Source organism: Cherax quadricarinatus, chromosome 40 (genome assembly GCF_038502225.1).
Source record: "Cherax quadricarinatus isolate ZL_2023a chromosome 40, ASM3850222v1, whole genome shotgun sequence".
Lineage (NCBI taxonomy): Eukaryota > Metazoa > Arthropoda > Malacostraca > Decapoda > Parastacidae > Cherax > Cherax quadricarinatus.
This window is the reverse complement of record NC_091331.1, coordinates 21,839,422-21,861,637: the sequence shown is the minus strand read 5'-3', so window position 1 is coordinate 21,861,637 and position 22,216 is coordinate 21,839,422. Positions and strand designations below refer to the sequence as shown.

Below are 22,216 nucleotides of genomic sequence, written 5' to 3'. Positions count from 1 at the left end.
TTGAGGAATACAGAGACAGACAGTATAATAACCTATGTGACATGTCAAGATATCTTATTAATGAAAATAAAATACCAGATATACTAAGCAAATTTCCTAAATTTGCTTGCAACAGATAAGTGAACTATAGATATGTAGATATAAATCCATATGTATTCCTGTTAACCCTTTGGGGCCTAGTTCCTGGGCCTTTTGTGTATCCATATGCTCTCGCGCTACCGTCCACAGGATGGATATGGGGTGCACAATAAACTAGCCACTTCGGTGGCAAAATCTAAAAATCTAATCCCCCCAAAAAATGTTTGTAAGTTTTTTATATTAGTATAATGTCTACCCTTTAGGCCCCCACAAATGCCAAAAAAATGAGCTATTACGAAAAATCTTTCACCAGTTTGTAAAGCATTCATTACTGAATGCATTTTGTAAAATCCTTTCAATCCGTTCATTATTAATGGTTCCGTTTCAATAAACAGGTCAATAACTGACTTCCAAGATATCGAGGAATATACGGCCAAGCATATTACCTGGGAGAATTTTTTTTTCAGAGTGAAATTGCGCTATTTATGAGTTTTGACATATAAAAGAAATGTTCTTTAACAGTAACCCTTGTGATGCATAAGTTTTCTATAGTGTTAGTGGACTAAAGAGAACGTAAAATTATAATCTTATGGGTACACTGCTTTAGCGCTAGGTCGTCGACCACTCCTCAGAATATGTCAGTTTTTAATCATTTGGGTGTTTGTAACTAAAATGACTGTCTTCAAGAAGGCACTGGAAAGGCCAGCAGTAACAGCCTGGTTGATCAGACCCTGATTCACCACGAGACCTGGGGGCCGCAGGGGCGTTGACCCTCGAAACCCTCTCCAGGTATACTCCAAGTATAGTAAGTAAGTAAGTAAGTAAGTTTATTCAGGTATACACAGATACAGTTACATAGAATTATCATACATAGCAGCATATGTGTAGAGAACCTAGGATAACCCAAAAAAGTCAGACAGAGTGACTTATTTCCATTGGGGTCCTTTTACCTTATTATTATAATATAAAGGTTATAATATTTTCTTATTATTCTACAATGAAGATAACATCTTATTATCATACTAAAAAGACTATCTACTACACGAGGGTCATTAAGACTATCTACAATACGAGGGTCATTACTAGGAATAAGGTAAAATTTACACGTATGTTAGCTAAAAAATAGAAAATCATTCCCCTCTCTTTCTGTAGCTACATTCATCAGACACCTTTTGGCACTCTTCTTTAACTGGTTCATGCTATGACTGGCTTTGACATGTGCGGGTAGTCTGTTCCATTCCCTTATTGCTGTACAATAAAAGGTGTTTGAAGCCTGGCCAATGACTGTGCTCTCTCCCCCTAGTACTATGATTGCTTTGGTTCCCAACCTTGACAAAATTGACAGCAAGATATTCTGGACACTGTTTGTGAGCAATTTTATAAACATGATTTAGCTTCAGTTGTTTTACTCTGTCTTCAACATTCAGCATATCCAACTGCTGTAATTCATCCTGGCCTAAATGTTCTCTTGGTCCCAGCCCCAGGATGAATCTTACGATTTTGTTCTGGGTGATTTGCAGTCTATCTTTCAGTTCTTTTTGTCACGGCAGAGTACCATGAAGAGCAAGCGTAATCCATATGGCATTGTATAAGGGCTAGACATAGGGTCCTGCGAGCCTCAGTAGGTAGACACTGTGCTTGTCTATACAGGAACTTCAGTCTGGCATTCGCTTTCTTTACTACACTGTTCCCTATGAATTCTCCTGACATGCATGGGTCAAAGGGGATTCCCATATATTTTACTGAAGAAACCAAAGTGATGGGCTCCCCATTACACTGAACATTAAAATTATTTACCCTTCTCAGTTTATGTTTCGTGCCAAAGAGAATGGCTTCAGTTTTCCCGAGGTGAAATGATAGTTTGTTGTCTACTAACCATTTGCTGCAGGACTCCAGTTCCAGTGTTAAAACATTAGCAATATCTTGTGGGTCTTTACCTGTCACTAACAGAGCACTGTCATCTGCATACAGTAGGAGTTTGCACTTGACACTGATAAGCATGTCATTGACATAACATAAGAATAATAAGGGACCCAGAATACTACCTTGGGGAACTCCACATGTTATCGGCAGGGGTTCTGATTCCGTTTTGTTGATTTTGACTATTTGTCTCCTGTTGCTAAGGTAGGACTTAAACCAGTCTACAGAACCTATACCGATAGCTTGAAGTTTTTTACATAATATATTGTGGTTGACAGTATCGAAGGCCTTTTGCAGGTCTAAGGTTACCACACCTATGAGGTTCCCCTTTGACATTTCAGTTCTCAGGTAATCCATCAGATTAATTAGGGAGGTGTCGGTTGAGTAGGATCTTCTAAAGCCCGATTGATAGCTATGGAGAATGTTGTTGTCATTAAGGTACTTAACTACTTGAGAGTACACCGCCCTCTCTAGAATTTTAGATATTATACTGAGTATACTAACAGGCCTATAGTAGCTGACATCAGACCTACTATTTTTCTTGAAGATAGGAGTAACTCTGGCCTCCTTGAACCCCTCTGGTACGGTATTAGTGGTGATTGATAGATTTATTATGTGAGCAATAGGGATTGACAGTTCAGAAGCACCGTCTTTTAGGAGCTTAGACGGGATGTTATCAGGGCCTGTGCTCTTAGTTGGGTTTAACCTGCTTAGTTCTTTTTGAATAAAGTCATGAGATACACTTACTAGTTGACAACTGTTTGGGGTTACCTCTTTATTGGTATAGTATGTTTGAAACTTATCAGAGTCTGTGTTAAAGGTATTTGATGCAGCTGGTAGTTTACTTACTAGTGTTGATGCAACAGATGTGTAGTAGGAATTAAAGCAATTTGCCACCTTAGATGTTTCGTGGCATACCTCATTATCGATAGTGAGTACTATGTTAGACCTATCTACTGGCTTATGGCTATACCCCAACTGTTTTAGTTGTTGCCAGAGCTTTCTGGGGTTATGCTTATACTCTTCAATTTTTGAGCAATAGTGCTTTGCCTTTGCTCCTTTTATAAGTCTCTGTACTCTGTTCCTCACCCTTTGGAATTCATTTAGTGCTGCAATATCCTGTCTGTTTGCTTTAAATCTTTTTAGCAGCTGGTCTCTGAATTTCATATTATCTAATATCTCAGTAGTCATCCAGGGTTCAGTTCTTCGTTTAATCCTAACCTCTTTAACTGGCGCAATATTATCAAGGATGGTAGTGAACATTGTTTTGAATTTTTCCCAGGCATCGTTTACGTCAGTGCAACTTGTTATTTCTGTCCAGTCACAATTGTGTAGCCTATTTACCAGCGTTTCTTTGCTGTAGTTTCTAGTTGACCTCATTTTTATTGTCCTGTGTAGGCCTATCCTATCCCTAGTGATTTTCCTGGTGCAGTAAATGATGAAATGATCACTAAGACCTGTGGTAACGACGCCTGACTGACTAATGTTCTCAGCGCGGTTACAAAGTATGTGGTCAATTAGGGTGGCTGAGAACTGTGTGATCCGGGTTGGTGTATTAATTGGTTGAGTGTAACTATTTAAACCTAGAATTTGCTTATACCTTTTGCATAGCCCGTTATTTTGCTGCTGATAACAGATATTGAAGTCGCCCAGTATTATTGTCTCGCAATTGTTTTCAAGTCCGGACAATACTCTGGAAGAGTCTTCTAAGAACTGGTCCTGGGTAGGAAGGCGGTAACTAGTTCCTACTAAGATGGGTTTGGTCTTGAGAAGCAGCACTTCAAACCATAGGATCTCCAGTTTATTGTTATTTAAATCAGGTCTTGGGTTGTAAGCTAAGTCATTTCTAATGTAGGCACATACTCCACCACCCTTTCTGTTCCTATCTAAGCGTTTTATATTGTAACCATCTATTTTGACCTCGTCGTCAGTCACCGTATCATTCAACCAGGATTCAGAGATGGTTATAACTGCCGTCCTAATTTTGTTAGCTAGAATCCTAAGTGCATAAGTCTGAGCAAAGCTCAGACTTATGCAACACAATTGTTCTCAAAGATTTGCTAAGTTATACCGTGAATTAAGGAAAGATCCTGGACTTCACCTTACGAAAACAGACAAAGCAAATGCGATAGTAATTATGGACGAGGTAGATTATAGAAGAAAAACAACATATTAGAAGACAGGGGAACTGACGTGCCCCCTTAAATTAATACCAAAAGATAAAAAAAAAAACACTCAGTTTTAATATAATGTTCTTTAAGTATTCATCAATGTAAAAAAATTATTAATATTTATTTTTGTGTTAAATAATTCACGAAATCTTAACAACACAATTGTGAAGAAGCCACGGAACGGATGGGGCTTGAACCTATGGCCTGGAATTTTAGGACTCACTGCCATGGCTTCAACTTGTGGCTGTGTCACCCACTGACAGCAGCAGCAGTCATCCACTGACAGCAGCAGCAGCAATCCACTGACAGGAGCAGCAGGAGCCATCCACTGACAGCAGCAGCAGGAGCTATCCACTGACAGCAGCAGCAGGAGCCATCCACTGACAGCAGCAGCAGGAGCTATCCACTGACAGCAGCAGCAGGAGCCATCCACTGACAGCAGCAGCAGGAGCTATCCACTGACAGCAGCAGCAGGAGCTATCCACTGACAGCAGCAGCAGGAGCCATCCACTGACAGCAGCAGCAGGAGCTATCCACTGACAGCAGCAGCAGGAGCCATCCACTGACAGCAGCAGCAGGAGCCATCCACTGACAGCAGCAGCAGGAGCTATCCACTGACAGCAGCAGCAGGAGCCATCCACTGACAGCAGCAGCAGGAGCCATCCACTGACAGCAGCAGCAGGAGCTATCCACTGACAGCAGCAGCAGGAGCCATCCACTGACAGCAGCAGCAGGAGCCATCCACTGACAGCAGCAGCAGGAGCTATCCACTGACAGCAGCAGCAGGAGCTATCCACTGACAGCAGCAGCAGGAGCTATCCACTGACAGCAGCAGCAGGAGCCATCCACTGACAGCAGCAGCAGGAGCCATCCACTGACAGCAGCAGCAGGAGCCATCCACTGACAGCAGCAGCAGGAGCTATCCACTGACAGCAGCAGCAGGAGCCATCCACTGACAGCAGCAGCAGGAGCCATCCACTGACAGCAGCAGCAGGAGCCATCCACTGACAGCAGCAGCAGGAGCTATCCACTGACAGCAGCAGCAGGAGCCATCCACTGACAGCAGCAGCAGGAGCCATCCACTGACAGCAGCAGCAGGAGCTATCCACTGACAGCAGCAGCAGGAGCCATCCACTGACAGCAGCAGCAGGAGCCATCCACTGACAGCAGCAGCAGGAGCCATCCACTGACAGCAGCAGCAGGAGCCATCCACTGACAGCAGCAGCAGGAGCCATCCACTGACAGCAGCAGCAGGAGCCATCCACTGACAGCAGCAGCAGGAGCTATCCACTGACAGCAGCAGCAGGAGCCATCCACTGACAGCAGCAGCAGGAGCTATCCACTGACAGCAGCAGCAGGAGCCATCCACTGACAGCAGCAGCAGGAGCCATCCACTGACAGCAGCAGCAGGAGCCATCCACTGACAGCAGCAGCAGGAGCCATCCACTGACAGCAGCAGCAGGAGCTATCCACTGACAGCAGCAGCAGGAGCCATCCACTGACAGCAGCAGCAGGAGCCATCCACTGACAGCAGCAGCAGGAGCCATCCACTGACAGCAACAGTCATCCACAGACAACAGCAGCAGCAGTCATCCACTGACAGCAGCAGCAGGAGCCATCCACTGACAACAGCAGCAGTCATCCACTGACACCAGCTGCAGCAGGAGCCATCCATTGACGGCAGCGGTCATCCACTGACAGCAGTCCTGGAGGGATTAGTACCAAACCTGCACACGAAAATCACTCTCTATGAAAGCAAAAGACTCGCAGGAGATGCAACATTCCCCCGATGAAAAGCAGGGGCGCCACGAGTACACTGAGAGACAACACAATAAGTGTCCGGGGCCCAAGACTGTTCAATTGCTTCCCAGCATACATAAGGGGGATTACCAATAGACCCCTGGCTGTCTTCAAGAAGGCACTGGACAGGCACCTAAAGTCAGTACCTGACCAACCGGACTGTGGTTCGTACGTCAGCTAGCGTGGGGCCAGCAGTAACAGCCTGGTTGATCAGACCCTGATCCACCATGAGGCCTGGTCTCAGACCGGGCCGCGGGGGCGTTGACCCCCGAAACCCTCTCCAGGTAAACTCCAGGTACGTGTTAAATCATTTTTCCTGTTAGATTGACTGAGTTATAATCACTGAGGGAACCATAATGTATTTTAAAACGTGCATAGGATAATTTTTTATGGCTTAGGAAATGCCATAACCTTTCGTACTCTTCCAGGGCACAACGAATCAGACGATGAATATGACATGCAGCGACCCCACGGCACTCTTCTGGTTGCCTTCTTCCACTGCATCTGTCATCGCCTTCACTTGCCAAGCCTATGGATACTGGATGCATTCCAGAGGCCTATGTTTTCAAGGTAAGTAAATGAGAAATATATACATTTATACATCAATATATCTAAACACATGAGTATAATAAACATTGGTTGTTGGCATGGGTATACCACGATTGAAAAGGGCTCACTTGTATTGCCGAGATATACATTATTCCTTTCATCTATCGTATTATTTTCTCCGTATGGGTTCGTTTGTGCTATTAGAGTATAAAAATATAATTATTTACATTTTTATACAGTTCATCTTTACAAGGTCTAGTCTCATCTCTTCCCCGGCGCTGGATCACCTTACAGCGTTGGTGAAGTTTGATCAGCTTTGCTAAACTGCTTTCCTTTGTCAAAATCTTGCTGTGATTTGTTACCCTATGACTGGGAATGGTTTGTGGGCTTGATGTGAACTACATTTAATGGGTTAAGGCCTACGTAGTAACTTGCTGAATTTGATTTGGAAAGACTTCTGGATATGGCTTATCAGTGATGCATGGGCTTATGCCAACACTGCTGATATCACCACTGCTTATAGTGCCGCCACTGATGCTTTTAACGCTTCTGCTGATGCTTATCACACCCTCTTCTGCCGCTGACGCCACCGCTACTAATGCCACCACTGCTCCTGCTGCAACTGTCGATGCTGCCGACGCTGACGTTGCTGCCGCCCTGGCACCTACGTTGTGTTACTAAGTCTTTGAATTAGACTGATTACTGGATATGTTTAGGAGTACTAATTTTTTTTCAGTCGCTCTCCTTATGTTGTGGTTCTGTTTTCTGTAATGTGTTGATATGTTAGGTCTTGTAGCCTCATTTGGTTTGGAATTATGTTTTTCGTTTATATTAATAGTTTTGCCTCAGTTGCATGGTTTTTTCCTTTGGACACTTCTTACGTCAATTCATATTTATTTTTAGAGTCAAGAGTACTGCGTGATCTAGTAGGTCATTTAAAATGCTTTTCAGATCTCACTACATCCTTGCTTGTCCTAGCTATGGCATACTACCTCCACCCCAGGATGTCACCCATTGAAATCAACAAACGTTCAGGAATTAATTTGCTGATAAATAAACAGTAACAGTAAGTGAAGGAAGATTTGTTCGTACGTTTTTCCCTCCCAGGGTCCGATGACAGGCCCTAACAGTTAAGAGTCGAATACCTTATCTGGAGAGAGTTCCGGGGGTCAACGCCCCCGCGGCCCGGTCTGTGACCAGGCCTCCTTAGGTCAGTGTCCCAGGATGCGACCCACACCAGTCGACTAACACCCAGGTACCCATTTTACTGATGGGGAACATAGACAACAGGTGGAAAGAAACACGTCCAATGTTTCTACTCTGGCTGGGAATCGAACCCAGGCCCTCACCGTATGAAGCGAGAGCGTTAACCACCAGGCCACCAGAGCCTGATGTTCTTAATCATGACAGCAAAACTTCAGTTTAGCATTAAACATAGCAAATTTAATTTTAGTGCACAAATTTTAGTTAATATGGATAGTATTGTAAAGTCATGTACAAATGTTAACTTGCTCCCGGGTTAGAATTGAGACCATTAAAAAGTGATGAGGAACAAAAGAGGGGCCCTATCACAATCCTAGAATTGAACAGTAGTTCTGACTAAGATTCTTTTAATGTTTGTGGAGCAGTGGAAACAGCTTGCCTTGCCCTCGTAGGATCGGCTGTTCGAGGCACATACAGTTCTGTAGACCCCGATGGAAACTGCAGGACGATAGTATTTGGAATGCTCCTTCTCAAAGGAACTGACACGACGGTTTTTAGTCGAGCATAACCAAATCACCCACTGACACCTACATTAGGGAATCTTCTTTCTCTCTTTCTCTGTGCTGCTTATGATGTGTCACTGATTAATACACATTTTAATACTCTTCCATAGGTTTCGGCAGTTAAGGTTTCGGCATGGGTTTTACAATAGCCACAATGTCTCCAGAGACCTCGGTGATATTTGCAGGGGCATATATGTTTTGTGCTTGATTTAATAGTCCCTAATTTATAGCACTGTTTTTAGCCTCTCATGATTTTCTAGTACGTTTAGCCGGTGTTGTGTGTTGTAAATGAAGGCATACTTTTTAATGTACATTGTTGAGCGACTTTCACAGAGCTCTGCAAATCCCTCAGTCACCTTCCATTTCCTCTGTGCACTTCTTATCTCAACAATGAATTCTTCATATCTACTTCCACATAACATTTTATCACTACAGATCCATAGTCCATTCTTTCTACATGAGCCCCCACAATTATCCATGCAGGGATGAGGAGTAAATAGACCATTAATACAGTGAAATCTTTTACCCACGATTTGGCTTTGTTAAATGTATTCCGTGATTAATTAGCTAAACAAGCATTAATTAAAGAGAACGTTGAATATAAATTTTTTTTCAAACAAGTTTACTAAATACTTTCAGAAAGGAACTAGCAAACGAACTTGAAAAAAGTACAACAGTACAAATAGGAACTAGAAGATTCATTAACCATCGTAACGAAATGTGTCAAGTAGAATGAGAGATGATGTTACTGTTAGACTAAGGCTAGGCTACAGGAATTTCTGGCAGAAGGGTTTGTATGGAGACGTCAGTGACATAAAATGGAAAGTATGTGAAGACAGACAGAGCCATACACTGAAGTTATCTTAAGAGTCTCCAAACATCCAACATTTCAGAGGCACACCCAGGCAAACTTTACAGGATATGACAAAACACCTCATTGCTACTGATAAGATATCTGAAATCTTGAGGTTGTATCCACATTTTACATCGATTAGATGAATGGGCGATTTTTACAAAGGAGATTGCAACACAGTTATGGTAACAAGATATAAATTTTTCTTTTTGAGAATCTATTTCATACTATGTTGTATACATTATCTATATGAAGTAAAAGTGATATGTGAAATGACTAATATTTCTTTCAATGAATGTAATAATGCTTAGAGGGGTCTGACAAAGGCCCATTGTGTAATTCAGAATTTCGTGCTACTGCTCACAGGATTAGCTGCGAGTGCACAGTGAACTAGCTGTTTAGGCGGCACAACTGTCTTCCTGATAAGGTCTACGCGTGAGTGAAAGGTTGTACCAATACAAACTACTGCATGAAGTGGCTGTTTACCACTTGTCAGCGTTACATCTTTATTTAGCAGAACTATTCGACCAACCTACTTTCAGAATACGCCCTCCCCCTCCTCTATGAGAATCCCTATAACTCTTCATCCACCCCTCCATCGTAATCCGTTCCTTTTAAATGAACTCCCATTACACATCATCCACTGATTCAGTCAAAATCACATAAAATCCAACCTCTGTTTAACCTGAATGCAGCGTGCAAGACCAAGATGAGAAACGTGGTGTGTCGGTTTCCCTTCCTCTACGAGGGTCAGGAGTATAGTAGGTGCACAGCCGTGAGTCGTAGAGCGGATCAGGCTGGGGACGACCTGGTGTGTGGCATTGTGTATAACGTCACGCAAAACTGGCAGCTGAAGGCTTGTGACATGGATAACACCTCCAGCACTTGCGCGTCTCTCTTGGGTATGTTGGCTTGTTTTTATTGTGTGTGTGTGTGTGTGTGTACTCACCTAGTTGTACTCACCTAGTTGAGGTTGCAGGGGTCGAGTCTTAGCTCCTGGCCCCGCCTCTTCACTGGTCGCTACTAGGTCACTCTCCCTGAACCGTGAGCTTTATCATACCTCTGTGTGTGTGTGTGTGTGTGTGTGTGTGTGTGTGTGTGTGTGTGTACTCACCTATTTGTACTCACCTATTTGTGGTTGCAGGGGTCGAGTCCTAGCTCCTGGCCCCGCCTCTTCACCGGTTGCTACTAGGCCCTCTCTCTCCCCGCTCCATGAGCTTTATCAAACCTCGTCTTAAAACTGTGTATGGTTCCTGCCTCCACTACGTCATTTTCTAGGCTATTCCACTGCCAGTGATAAGGAAGTGTGTGTGTGTGTGTGTGTGTGTGTGTGTTATTCCCATTTACTAATAGTTACAAGGAGCACTTCATTTTTTACTTATTTTCGAATTTCGTTTTACTTCTTCTACTACTTCTAATAAAATAAATAATAGATTAAAACATCTCATTGGTCAAAAGAGAGGCATATATAGGCAAATCAAAAGAGGAGACGGGCAGATAAGAAATCAATATATTCAGTTAAAGAGAGAAATAAAAAAGGGAATACGAAAAGCGAAGAGTGATTATGAAGTTAAAGTCACAAGGAAATCGAAGACCAACCCAAAAGGATTCTTTCAGGTATACAGAAGTAAGATCAAGGACAAGATAGGCCCACTAAAAAGTTGCTCGGGTCATCTCACCAACAGTGATAAGGAAGTGTGTAGATTTTTAACATTTACTTTCTCTCAGTTTTTGCACAGGAAGATACTAGCGATATTCCAGAAATAATAAATTATGTAGAACAGGACGATAATAAACTGTGCACGATTAGTGTCACAAATGACATGGGTCCTTAGACAAATAAACAAATCCCCAGGCCTTGTTGAACTGTACACAAAAATTCTAAAGATATGTAAAGAGGAGCTTAGCAAGTCTTTGGCTACTCTTTTCAACATATCACTACAAACTAGAGTAGTGCCAGCTAAGTGGAAAATGACAAATGTGATACCTGTTTTCAAAACAGGTGACAATTCTTTAGCTTCGAACTATAGACCAATAAACTTAACCTCCATAGTGGGAAAATTCATGGAATCAATAATTCCCAAGGCAATTTGTAGCCATTTTGAAAGACATAAATTGATTAATTCAGGCGTTCTTGCCCAAATTTATTAATTTTTTTTTCACCAAGGTATTTGAGGAGGTAGATCATGGTAATGAATATGATATTGTGTACATGGACTTCAGTAAGGCTTCTGATAGAGTTCCACATCAGAGTCTATTGAGGAAAATTAAGGCACACGAAATATGAGGAGAAATTTTTTCCTGGCTAGAGGCATGGTTGACAGATAGGCAGGAGAGAATTTGTGTAAATGGGGAGAAATCAGAGTGGGTAAGCGTCACGATCGGTGTTCCACGGGGGTCAAAGTTGTTCACAATCTACATAAACGACATAGATGAGGGAATAAATAGCGACATAAGCAAGTTTGCCGATGACACCAAAATAGGCCGTCCAATTCATTCTGACGAGGACATTAGAGCACTCCAGGAAGATTTGAATAGACTGATGCAGTGGTCGGAGAAGTGGCAGATGCAGTTTGATATAGACAAATGCAAAGTTCTAAACATTGAACAGGAAAATAACCATGCCACATATAAACTATACAATGTAGATCCTAATATTACTGATTACGAAAAGGATTTGGGAGTTTTGGTTAGTAGTAATCTAAAACCAAGACAACAGTGCATAAGTATTCGCAGTAAAGCGAACAGAATCCTTGGCTTCATATCAAGAAGCATAAATAACAGGAGTCTTCAGGCTGTTCTTCAACTCTGTATATCTTTGGTTAGGCCTCATTTAGAGTATGTTGCACAGTTCTGGTCACCGTATTATAGAATGAATATAAATTCACTGGAAAACGTACAGAGGATGACAAAGTTGATCCCATGTATCAGAAATCTTCCCTATGAGGATAGACTGAGGCCCTGAATCTGCATTCTCGAAGGCCGTAAAATTAGGGGGAAAATGACTGAGGTGTATAAATGAAAAACAGGAATAAATAAAGGGGATGTAAATAGCGTGCTAAAAATATCTAGCTAAAACAGGACTCGCAGCAATGGTTTTAAGTTGGAAAATTTCGGATTCAAGGATATAAGAAAGCACTGGTTTGGTAATAAAGTTGTGGACAAGTGAAACAAACTCCCGAGTACTGGCATAGAATACACAAATAACCCTTGGACCATTGACTTTGTCAATGGTCCAAGTCGGACCGAAACGTCGTCGTAAGCTTCTCTCTTTTATGTGCGGGTTATTTGTGTATCGTTCCAGTCACGGTATTGTGCCTTTTTGTTATTTATTTACTGGCATAGAAGCTAAAACGTTGTGTAGTTTTAAAAATGGGCTAGATAAATATATGAGTGGGTGTGGGTGGGTGTGAGTTGGACCTGACTAGCTTGTGCCAATAGGTCTGATGCCGTGCTCTTTCCTTAAGTGGATGTGACCGGACTTGACTAGGTTGGGTCATCGTCTAAAGCGGTTGGAGACTTGGACTAACCTTACATGGGCCTTTAGGCCTGCTGCAGTGTTCCTTCTTACTTATGTTATTATGTATCACCACCGTTACTACGACCCACCACCATTACTACAAACCACTACCATCATATACTACTGTTACTGTCACCACCATAACTACCACTCGTGAACCATTATTACCGTTCACCACCATCATTACTGCAATCCGCACTCCCCGTTACTGCCACCCACCTTTACCATTACTACAATCCGCCCCGTCATTATTACCACCTTCCATCACTATTACTACCAGTCGCCAATACTATTGATACACCCCACTATCCCCATTACCTCCACTCACCACCATTGTTACAATTACCCACCACCATCACACTACCATTCACCACCATCATTGATGCAACCCGCCGCCACCATTATTATCACCTACAAACACAATTGCTGCCACTTACCACCATTACTACCCCTCACCACCACTATTATTACCACTCACAACCACCATTACCACCATCTACTTCAAATAAAGTTACTTAAATCATAATAATTTTCCAGATACGTCCGTCAATGAAACGCTGACATGCGGAGGTAAGTTTAAACGAGTTTTGTTATTAACATGATTAAATTGAATATTTAAGAATACGATCCTTCTGACATGATCTGGGGAAACATTCCGATTTCATAAGCCAAATCTGTGGACCTCCATCCTTAGCAGCAGTCACGGGGTATTAAATGTTGTAATTGCGTGTAGAAGTGTTTGCACTAACGCTTCTGGCTGGCTGCTGGCTGGCTGGCTGCTGGCTGGCTGGCTGGCTGGCTGGCTGGCTGGCTGCTGGCTGGCTGGCTGGCTGGCTGGCTGCTGACTGGCTGCTGGCTGGCTGGCTGGCTGGCTGACTGGCTGGCTGCTGGCTGGCTGCTGGCTGGCTGCTTGCTGGCTGGCTGCTGGCTGCCTGCTGGCTGGCTGCTTGCTGGCTGGCTGCCTGCTGGCTGCTGGCTGCTGGCTGCTGGCTGGCTGCTGGCTGGCTGCTGGCTGGCTGCTGGCTGGCTGGCTGTATTGCTCATACTAACGAGAAAATACACTGAGACAATGTTAGATTTCATCTGCACCGCCCAGCTACACCTTAAATATGCAAATGTTCTTTCCTCCTTTATAAAAAGTTGAAGACAAACTGGAGAGTATAAGGAAGACCAAATAAACTTACATAAAACTTCATAATAACCCTTCTAGAGTAAATATTAAAAATGTGAATTTGTTGCAACGAGCGTATTATGTTTTTTCTTTAATCTTCATATAAATACAAACACTTCTCCTCAGTTAATCTTTCAAGCTCCGCCATTATAATTGACTTGTAATCATTGTTAGTATGTTGGATGATGTGAAAATGTCTAAAATTGACATATTTATATACTGTATCTTCGTAATTCATATCTTGATAACATAAATCTTTTAAATTACAAATAGGAAGATTCTTGGCCAGTGTTGAGTGGAGCGTCGTGTTAGTGATGGTACTGATGGTGCTGATGGTACAGATGGTACTGATGGTGCTGATGGTACTGATGGTGCTGATGGTGCTGATGGTACTGATGGTACTGATGGTGCTGATGGTACTGATCGTACTGATCGTACTGATGGTACTGATGGTGCTGATGGTGCTGATGGTACTGATAGTACTGATGGTGCTGATGGTACTGATGGTACTGATGGTGCTGATGGTACAGATGGTACTGATGGTGCTGATGGTACTGATGGTGCTGATGGTACTGATGGTACTGATGGTGCTGATGGTACTGATGGTACTGATCGTACTGATGGTGCTGATGGTACTGATGGTACTGATGGTGCTGATGGTACTGATGGTACTGATGGTACTGATGGTACTGATGGTACTGATGGTGCTGATGGTACTGATGGTGCTGATGGTACTGATGGTACTGATTGTACTGATGGTACTGATGGTGCTAATGGTGCTGATGGTACTGATGGTACTGATGGTACTGATAGTGCTGATGGTACTGATGGTACTGATGGTGCTGATGGTGCTGATGGTACTGATGGTACTGATTGTACTGATGGTACTGATGGTGCTAATGGTGCTGATGGTACTGATGGTACTGATGGTACTGATAGTGCTGATGGTACTGATGGTACTGATGGTGCTGATGGTGCTGATGGTGCTGATGATACTGATGGTGCTGATGGTACTGATGGTACTGATGTTTCTGATGGTACTGATGGTGCTGATGGTGCTGATGATACGGATGGTGCTGATGGTGCTGATAGTACTGATAGTACTGATTGTGCTAATGGTGCTGATGGTACTGATGGTACTGACAGTGCTGATGGTGCTGATAGTACTGATGGTACTGATGTCAGCATAGTTGCTGATCCCCTGTATATGTATATGTTATCTGAGTATCATAGTACCATCCATATGTTTTACATAGTTGACCCATTGCTAGGCTCAGTGACTAGCCTGTGTGAAGTCACGTGATGCCGCATGTGAGCGCTGCGGTCTCCTCCTCACTACACCCATAGTTCTATGACAAGGCAACACGGGAAGGCTGGGCTCCCCTTTCACACACTGCTAATATAAGTGTTACCATCCACAAGTGTGTTTATCTCCAACCATCATATCTCCACGAACCCTCCCAACAAATGGTGGCAGCGGTGGGATAATAAGTTCATTATACCCATCTCACCTGGTAAGGGAATGGCATTACGACGTTTGTTCAACAGAGTCAACAAATGCTTGACCTCATCTGCAGATGGCAGGTGACATCAACAAGAGATGGCATTACTAGTTTCAAGTAATCATTTTCCGGCAAGGCATCCCCTGTGGAGAAACTACTACTTGAACTAGCAGACATTGCAGGGATAAGCTGAGCACTCAAGGCAGTCTGAGCTTATGGCATCAGCAGTTTTGAGAGATGGAAAATTTAGTACTGCAGTTACTTTACTTTGGTCGGTCGTAACCCCTCTAGGAGTGACTACGTGACCCAGAAACTTAATTTCTGATCTGAAAAATTTACATTTAGACAGCTTGATCTTTAAATTGGCTTCTTCAAGGTTACCAAGTACTATATCAAGTCTTTTCAAATGTGTATCCACGTCTTCAGACATAACGATTACGTCATCTAAGTACACCATAAGTGCATCATTACCTATGAGACTTCTAAAGATATTAGTCATGAGCCTTGAGAATGTGATAGGGGAAGATCACAACCCAAAGGCCATATGGAGGAAGTGATAATGACCTGTAGGAGTGGAGAATGCAGTTAGCTCTTGGCTGTCCTCGTGAAGAGGGACTTGCCAAAACCCTTGTAACAAGTCCAGGGTCGAAAAGACTTTGTTATTTCCAATGTTACATAAAAGATCACCAAGTACAGGAAGTGAGTATAGTTTTTGCATTTAACTTCCCAAAGTCAATCACTGGGCGCCAAGTACCGTCCTTCATAGGTACTAGGATCAAGGGCACATTACAGGGTGAATTGCTAGGTGCAATAACTCCATCATCAAGCATTTGGTTGATCAATTCTTCTGGGACAGCAACTTGGGAATGAGGCATTCTGTATGCAGGTATATAGATGGGTCTAGTACCAGGTTCAAGTGGGATACGATGGAACACTTCGCAAGTCAAGAGCGGAATTTACAAGAGTAACTAATAGCCATGCTAAGCCAACCAAAGTTAAAGTGGGTTTGAGAGTAATGCTGACTAACTTCAACAAAACATCCGCAATGCCTAAGCTCAATCAAAAGTTTGTTGGTCCTTATCGAGTAGTTGAACATATCAATGGCAATAAGTATAAGGTTAGAGAAATTAGTACTGGTCAGTATAAAGAATCGCATTTAGATCATATGAAGTTAGTATATGATGCTGAGGATATTTCAACCCAGACTAATGTGACAGATGCTGACAATCCTCATGACTCTGTACCTTCTACCTCTAACACTCAGATGATCATCCTGAATGTCGTTATTCTTTGTGTACTCAACAAGTAATGAGAAACCCCCAAATATCTTTTGTAGATACTTGTTCAAATCTCCCTCAGTTAAGGCATGTGTTAGCCATTGCAAAGGAATTCGATCCTCCCAAAGACGATAACCATTCTGCATATGTAAATCTTACCCTCACAGAGCTGGGTTTAAATGTACATAGCCTATATAATTAGATGTTCAAGATGAATGAAGTTGTCAACTGTGTGTTTTGTTATTAGCTGATCAGTTTTTAAATAAAAAAAAATTTGTGTTCACATTCCCTCCGAATTCTGAGAATTTAGCAGTAATCATCTGTGCACACCAGATCTGTCTTTGCTGTTAATTACTTTTAACTTTATAAATATATATTTTTCCTCAGAGTCCGTAGAGTGCAAGAATACAGATCAATAGATCAATTCCATCCTTTATTATACTATGATTTGTTCTTATAATTCGTAATGTATTATGATACCACCCATTACGATCCCATCCATTAGTTCTAAGTTACATATGTCTTTGCTATTGTATAGAATCAGCCCAGAGCCACCTGCCTGTTCAGCCTACAGCATAGTATTGTATGTCGAGACGACATACGTAACATGATCGAGCTGTCAGGATAATTGCTGATCCCCTGTATTTGTATATGTTATCTGAGTATCATAGTACCATCCATATGTTTTACATAGTTGACCCCTTGCTAGGCTCAGTGACTAGCTTGTGTGATGTCACGTGATGCCGCATGTGAGCGCTGTGCTCCCGGTCTCCTCCTCACTACACCCATAGGTCTACGACAAGGCAACAGAGCGAGGCTGGGCTCCCCTTTCACACTCTGCTAATATAAGTGTTACCATCCACAAGTGTGTTTAACTCCAACCATCATATCTCCACAAACCCTCCCAACACTGATGGTCCACTTTTTTCCTGCTCCAAGAGCTTAATCGTACCTCTTCTTAAGGCTATGCATGGATCCTTCCTCCACTACTTCACTCTCCAGATTGTTCCATTTCCTGACAACTCTAAAACTGATGAAATACTGCTTAACATCCTTATAGTTCATATGAGTTTTCAATTGCCCTTACTGTCAACCTGTTCCTGTGTCCCATCTCTGAAACATTCAGGCCCTGTTGTCAGTTTGTGTATGTGTGTGTGTGTGTGTGTGTGTGTGTGTGTGTGTGTGTGTGTGTGTGTGTTAATCTTGTTTGCATGGTAGGAGGACCTGAGTGTCTCGCGAGGCTCACCACTTACGAGACACAAGACCTGGAAGTACTGGACCAACCTTATCCAGGAGCCAAGTACTCCACTGCACCTAACTCCAGCCTCATACACCTGCAGGTAAGCGACACCGAGGCAAGTGAGTTAACATCTGGGTAGATGAGTTACGCTAGTGTGTGCAGTTAAGCCATTCTTGAGTAGAGATGAAGTACTGAAATTGAATGGTAACGTTTGCGGGTTTTTGGTAAACTATTTCGCAAAACGCTAACCCTGTGTGGGTCATTCAGCGCAAAGAATGGTAAAGGCCTGATTCCTTATTCATCAATTACGGCGGAGTCTCTGTTGGTAATCTCGATTGTGTTCTTTAGTAAGACCATGATAGTGGTTAATTCTAGGACAGGTGGTAACAAAAAACATGACTTTGAAATGTAATTTATTAAGGCCAAGCACAAGTGATAACTGTATATCTAGCTCACGCGATCAGCCGGTCTGTTGTCGTACGTTGGACTACGTGCGGCCAGCAGTAACAGCCTGGTTGATCATGCCCTGATCCACCGGTACGCCTGGTCGTGGACCGGGCCGCGGGGGCGTTGATCCCCGGAATATCCTCCAGGTAGGTAGAAAACCGACAAATTGAAGAATAAGTCACTTGTGCAACATTCCCTCCTACTACTACTTCACTTAAAAAATGACAACCTATATAGCGTGTGTGCTACTCTTGTTTCTTCTCTAATTTCTCCCAGAAAAACTGTGCGTAAACACGCACATAATACATTACATTCCTGAATGTTCGTAAAAACACCATAATTATTTTTTCTTCAGGGATGTATTGGAGAATGGTTGACAGTGAGGTGCCACAAGCCGGGGCGTGTGGTTGAGGTGACTCCCCTTCAATCCTCCGCCACTACCATCATTAAGTCCTCAAATACCATCCAACTTTTCTGCCAAATGTGGAAATACCAAACCTTAAAATTTACAGAACTCTCGCTGGGCCTATATCTTGATAACGATGTGGAGTACAGGATACGGTGTGTGGATACACGGAAAGCCACCTCAAGTACCACTACCTCAACAACAACAGCCACCTTTGATACAACAATATTTACAGCAGTAGATACCGCAAATTCAACTCTCTTTACAGCAACAATCACAACCTCTGAAAAAGCCTCGGCGACATCGTCTACTACAACAGTAACACCATCCTCGTACACCACAACACCGCTGCCGCCGACCATGACAGCAACACACTTTCTGTTGTCCACTGAAAGAACCCCTGCATCTTCATCAACCACCGAGCAATCATCTCCTACAGAAAGGCAGTACGTAACGATGAGGAAGACACCAACAAGCCCATCATATAATGCAACACGAGGTAAGTCACCGGCTTCAGATATTAATATTATTTTATAGTGCAAGCAAAGATTTTCACTTGGTGGAAAAATACCTTCAGCTATAATAAAATTTTAACAAGAATCGAGAACAGTTTTATACGTATGCACAAATAAACCGCACTTAGAACAGAGGAGCTTACGACGACGTTTGGGTCCGACTTGGACCATTTACAAAGTCACACTAACGAAAGGAGAGTAGAGAAAGTATATATAGACAGGAGGTAGTAGTAGTAGTAGTGGAGTAGAAGGAAGTAGTAGTGGGGAGGTAGTAAGGAGGAGGAGTAAGTCAAATACTAAGAAAGAGGAGCACTGCAAGAGAGCTGGGTGCCCACAGAGGGTAAGAGCAAGAACACAGAGATGGACCACGTGTCCAGCCTGTCCAGGTCTCTTTGCAATCTTGCCTGATCCTCATTTGATTTAATTCTCCTTATTAACTTCACATCATCTGCGAACAGGGACACTTATGAATCTGCCCCTTCCATTATGTCATTCACATACACCAAAAATAGCACTGATCCTAGGACTGACCCCTATGGGACCCCGCTCGTCATAGGCGCCCACTGTGATACCTCATCACGTACCATGACTCGTTGTTGCATCCCTGTCAGGTACTCTCTGATCCATTGCAGTGCCCTTCATGTTATATGTGCCTGATCCTCCAGCTTCTGCACTAATCTCTTGTGTGGAACTGTATCGAAGGCCTTCCTGCAGTCAAGGAAAATGCAATCAACCCATCCCTCTCTCTCGTGTCTTACTGTGTGTGTGTGTGTGTGTGTGTGTGTGTGTGTGTGTGTGTGTGTGTGTGTGTGTTTGTGTGTGTGTGTGAGTGTGTTTGTGTTGGCCTGTAGTATATATATATATATATATGTGTGTGTGTGTGTGTGTGTGTGAGTGTATGTGTGTGTGTGTGTGTGTGTGTGTGTGTGTGTGTGTGTGTGTGTGTGTGTGTGTGTGTGTGTGTGTGTGTGTGAGTGTGTGCGTATGTACTCACCTAGTTGAGGTTGCGGGGGTCGAGTCCGAGCTCCTGGCCCCGCCTCTTCACTGATCGCTACTAGGTCACTCTCCCTGAGCCGTGAGCTTTATCATACCTCTGCTTAAAGCTATGTATGGATCCTGCCTCCACTACATCGCTTCCCAAACTATTCCACTTACTGACTACTCTGTGGCTGAAGAAATACTTCCTAACATCCCTGTGATTCATCTGTGTCTTCAGCTTCCAACTGTGTCCCCTTGTTACTGTGTCCAATCTCTGGAACATCCTGTCTTTGTCCACCTTGTCAATTCCTCTCAGTATTTTGTATGTCGTTATCATGTCCCCCCTATCTCTCCTGTCCTCCAGTGTCGTCAGGTTGATTTCCCTTAACCTCTCCTCGTAGGACATACCTCTTAGCTCTGGGACTATTCTTGTTGCAAACCTTTGCACTTTCTCTAGTTTCTTCACGTGCTTGGCTAGGTGTGGGTTCCAAACTGGTGCCGCATACTCCAATATGGGCCTAACGTACACGGTGTACAGGGTCCTGAATGATTCCTTATTAAGATGTCGGAATGCTGTTCTGAGGTTTGCTAGGCGCCCATATGCTGCAGCAGTTATTTGGTTGATGTGCGCTTCAGGAGATGTGCCTGGTATTATACTCACCCCAAGATCTTTTTCCTTGAGTGAGGTTTGTAGTCTCTGACCCCCTAGACTGTACTCCGTCTGCGGCCTTCTTTGCCCTTCCCCAATCTTCATGACTTTGCACTTGGTGGGATTGAACTCCAGGAGCCAATTGCTGGACCAGGTCTGCAGCCTGTCCAGATCCCTTTGTAGTTCTGCCTGGTCTTCGATCGAGTGAATTCTTCTCATCAACTTCATGTCATCTGCAAACAGGGACACCTCAGAGTCTATTCCTTCCGTCATGTCGTTCACAAATACCAGAAACAGCACTGGTCCTAGGACTGACCACTGCGGGACCCCGCTGGTCACAGGTGCCCACTCTGACACCTCGCCACGTACCATGACTCGCTGCTGTCTTCCTGACAAGTATTCCCTGATCCATTGTAGTGCCTTCCCTGTTATCCCTGCTTGGTCCTCCAGTTTTTGCACCAATCTCTTGTGTGGAACTGTGTCAAACGCCTTCTTGCAGTCCAAGAAAATGCAATCCACCCACCCCTCTCTCTCTTGTCTTACTGCTGTCACCATGTCATAGAACTCCAGTAGGTTTGTGACACAGGATTTCCCGTCCCTGAAACCATGTTGGCTGCTGTTGATGAGATCGTTCCTTTCTAGGTGTTCCACCACTCTTCTCCTGATAATCTTCTCCATGATTTTGCATACTATACATGTCAGTGACACTGGTCTGTAGTTTAATGCTTCATGTCTGTCTCCTTTTTTAAAGACTGGGACTACATTTGCTGTCTTCCATGCCTCAGGCAATCTCCCTGTTTCGATAGATGTATTGAATATTGTTGTTAGGGGTACACATAGCGCCTCTGCTCCCTCTCTCAATACCCATGGGGAGATGTTATCTGGCCCCATTGCCTTTGAGGTATCTAGCTCACTCAGAAGCCTCTTCACTTCTTCCTCGGTTGTGTGCACTGTGTCCAGCACTTGGTGGTGTGCCCCACCTCTCCATCTTTCTGGAGTCCCTTCTGTCTCCTCTGTGAACACTTCTTTGAATCTCTTGTTGAGTTCCTCACATACTTCACGGTCATTTCTTGTTGTCTCTCCTCCTTCCTTCCTTAGCCTGATTACCTGGTCCTTGACTGTTGTTTTCCTCCTCATGTGGCTGTACAACAGTTTCGGGTCAGATTTGGCTTTCGCTGCTATGTCATTTTCATATTGTCTTTGGGCCTCCCTTCTTATCTGTGCATATTCGTTTCTGGCTCTACGACTGTTCTCCTTATTCTCCTGGGTCCTTTGCCTTCTATATTTCTTCCATTCCCTAGCACACTTGGTTTTTGCCTCCCTGCACCTTTGGGTAAACCATGCGCTCATCCTGGCTTTTTCATTATTCCTGTT

General features: G+C 43.4%; 1 protein-coding gene across 1 annotated transcript in view; it reads left to right on the top strand.

Annotated features, from left to right (window-relative positions):
- Positions 1-22,216, top strand: part of LOC128687182 (mucin-12-like) — a 46,052-nt gene that overhangs the window by 18,460 nt on the left and 5,376 nt on the right. Inside the window, exons 4-8 of the mRNA XM_070092572.1 lie at positions 6,398-6,539; positions 9,833-10,039; positions 13,195-13,227; positions 17,826-17,947; positions 18,650-19,199. Coding sequence (XP_069948673.1) covers positions 6,398-6,539; positions 9,833-10,039; positions 13,195-13,227; positions 17,826-17,947; positions 18,650-19,199 — 1,054 coding nt within the window. The remainder of the gene's footprint in view (positions 1-6,397; positions 6,540-9,832; positions 10,040-13,194; positions 13,228-17,825; positions 17,948-18,649; positions 19,200-22,216) is intronic.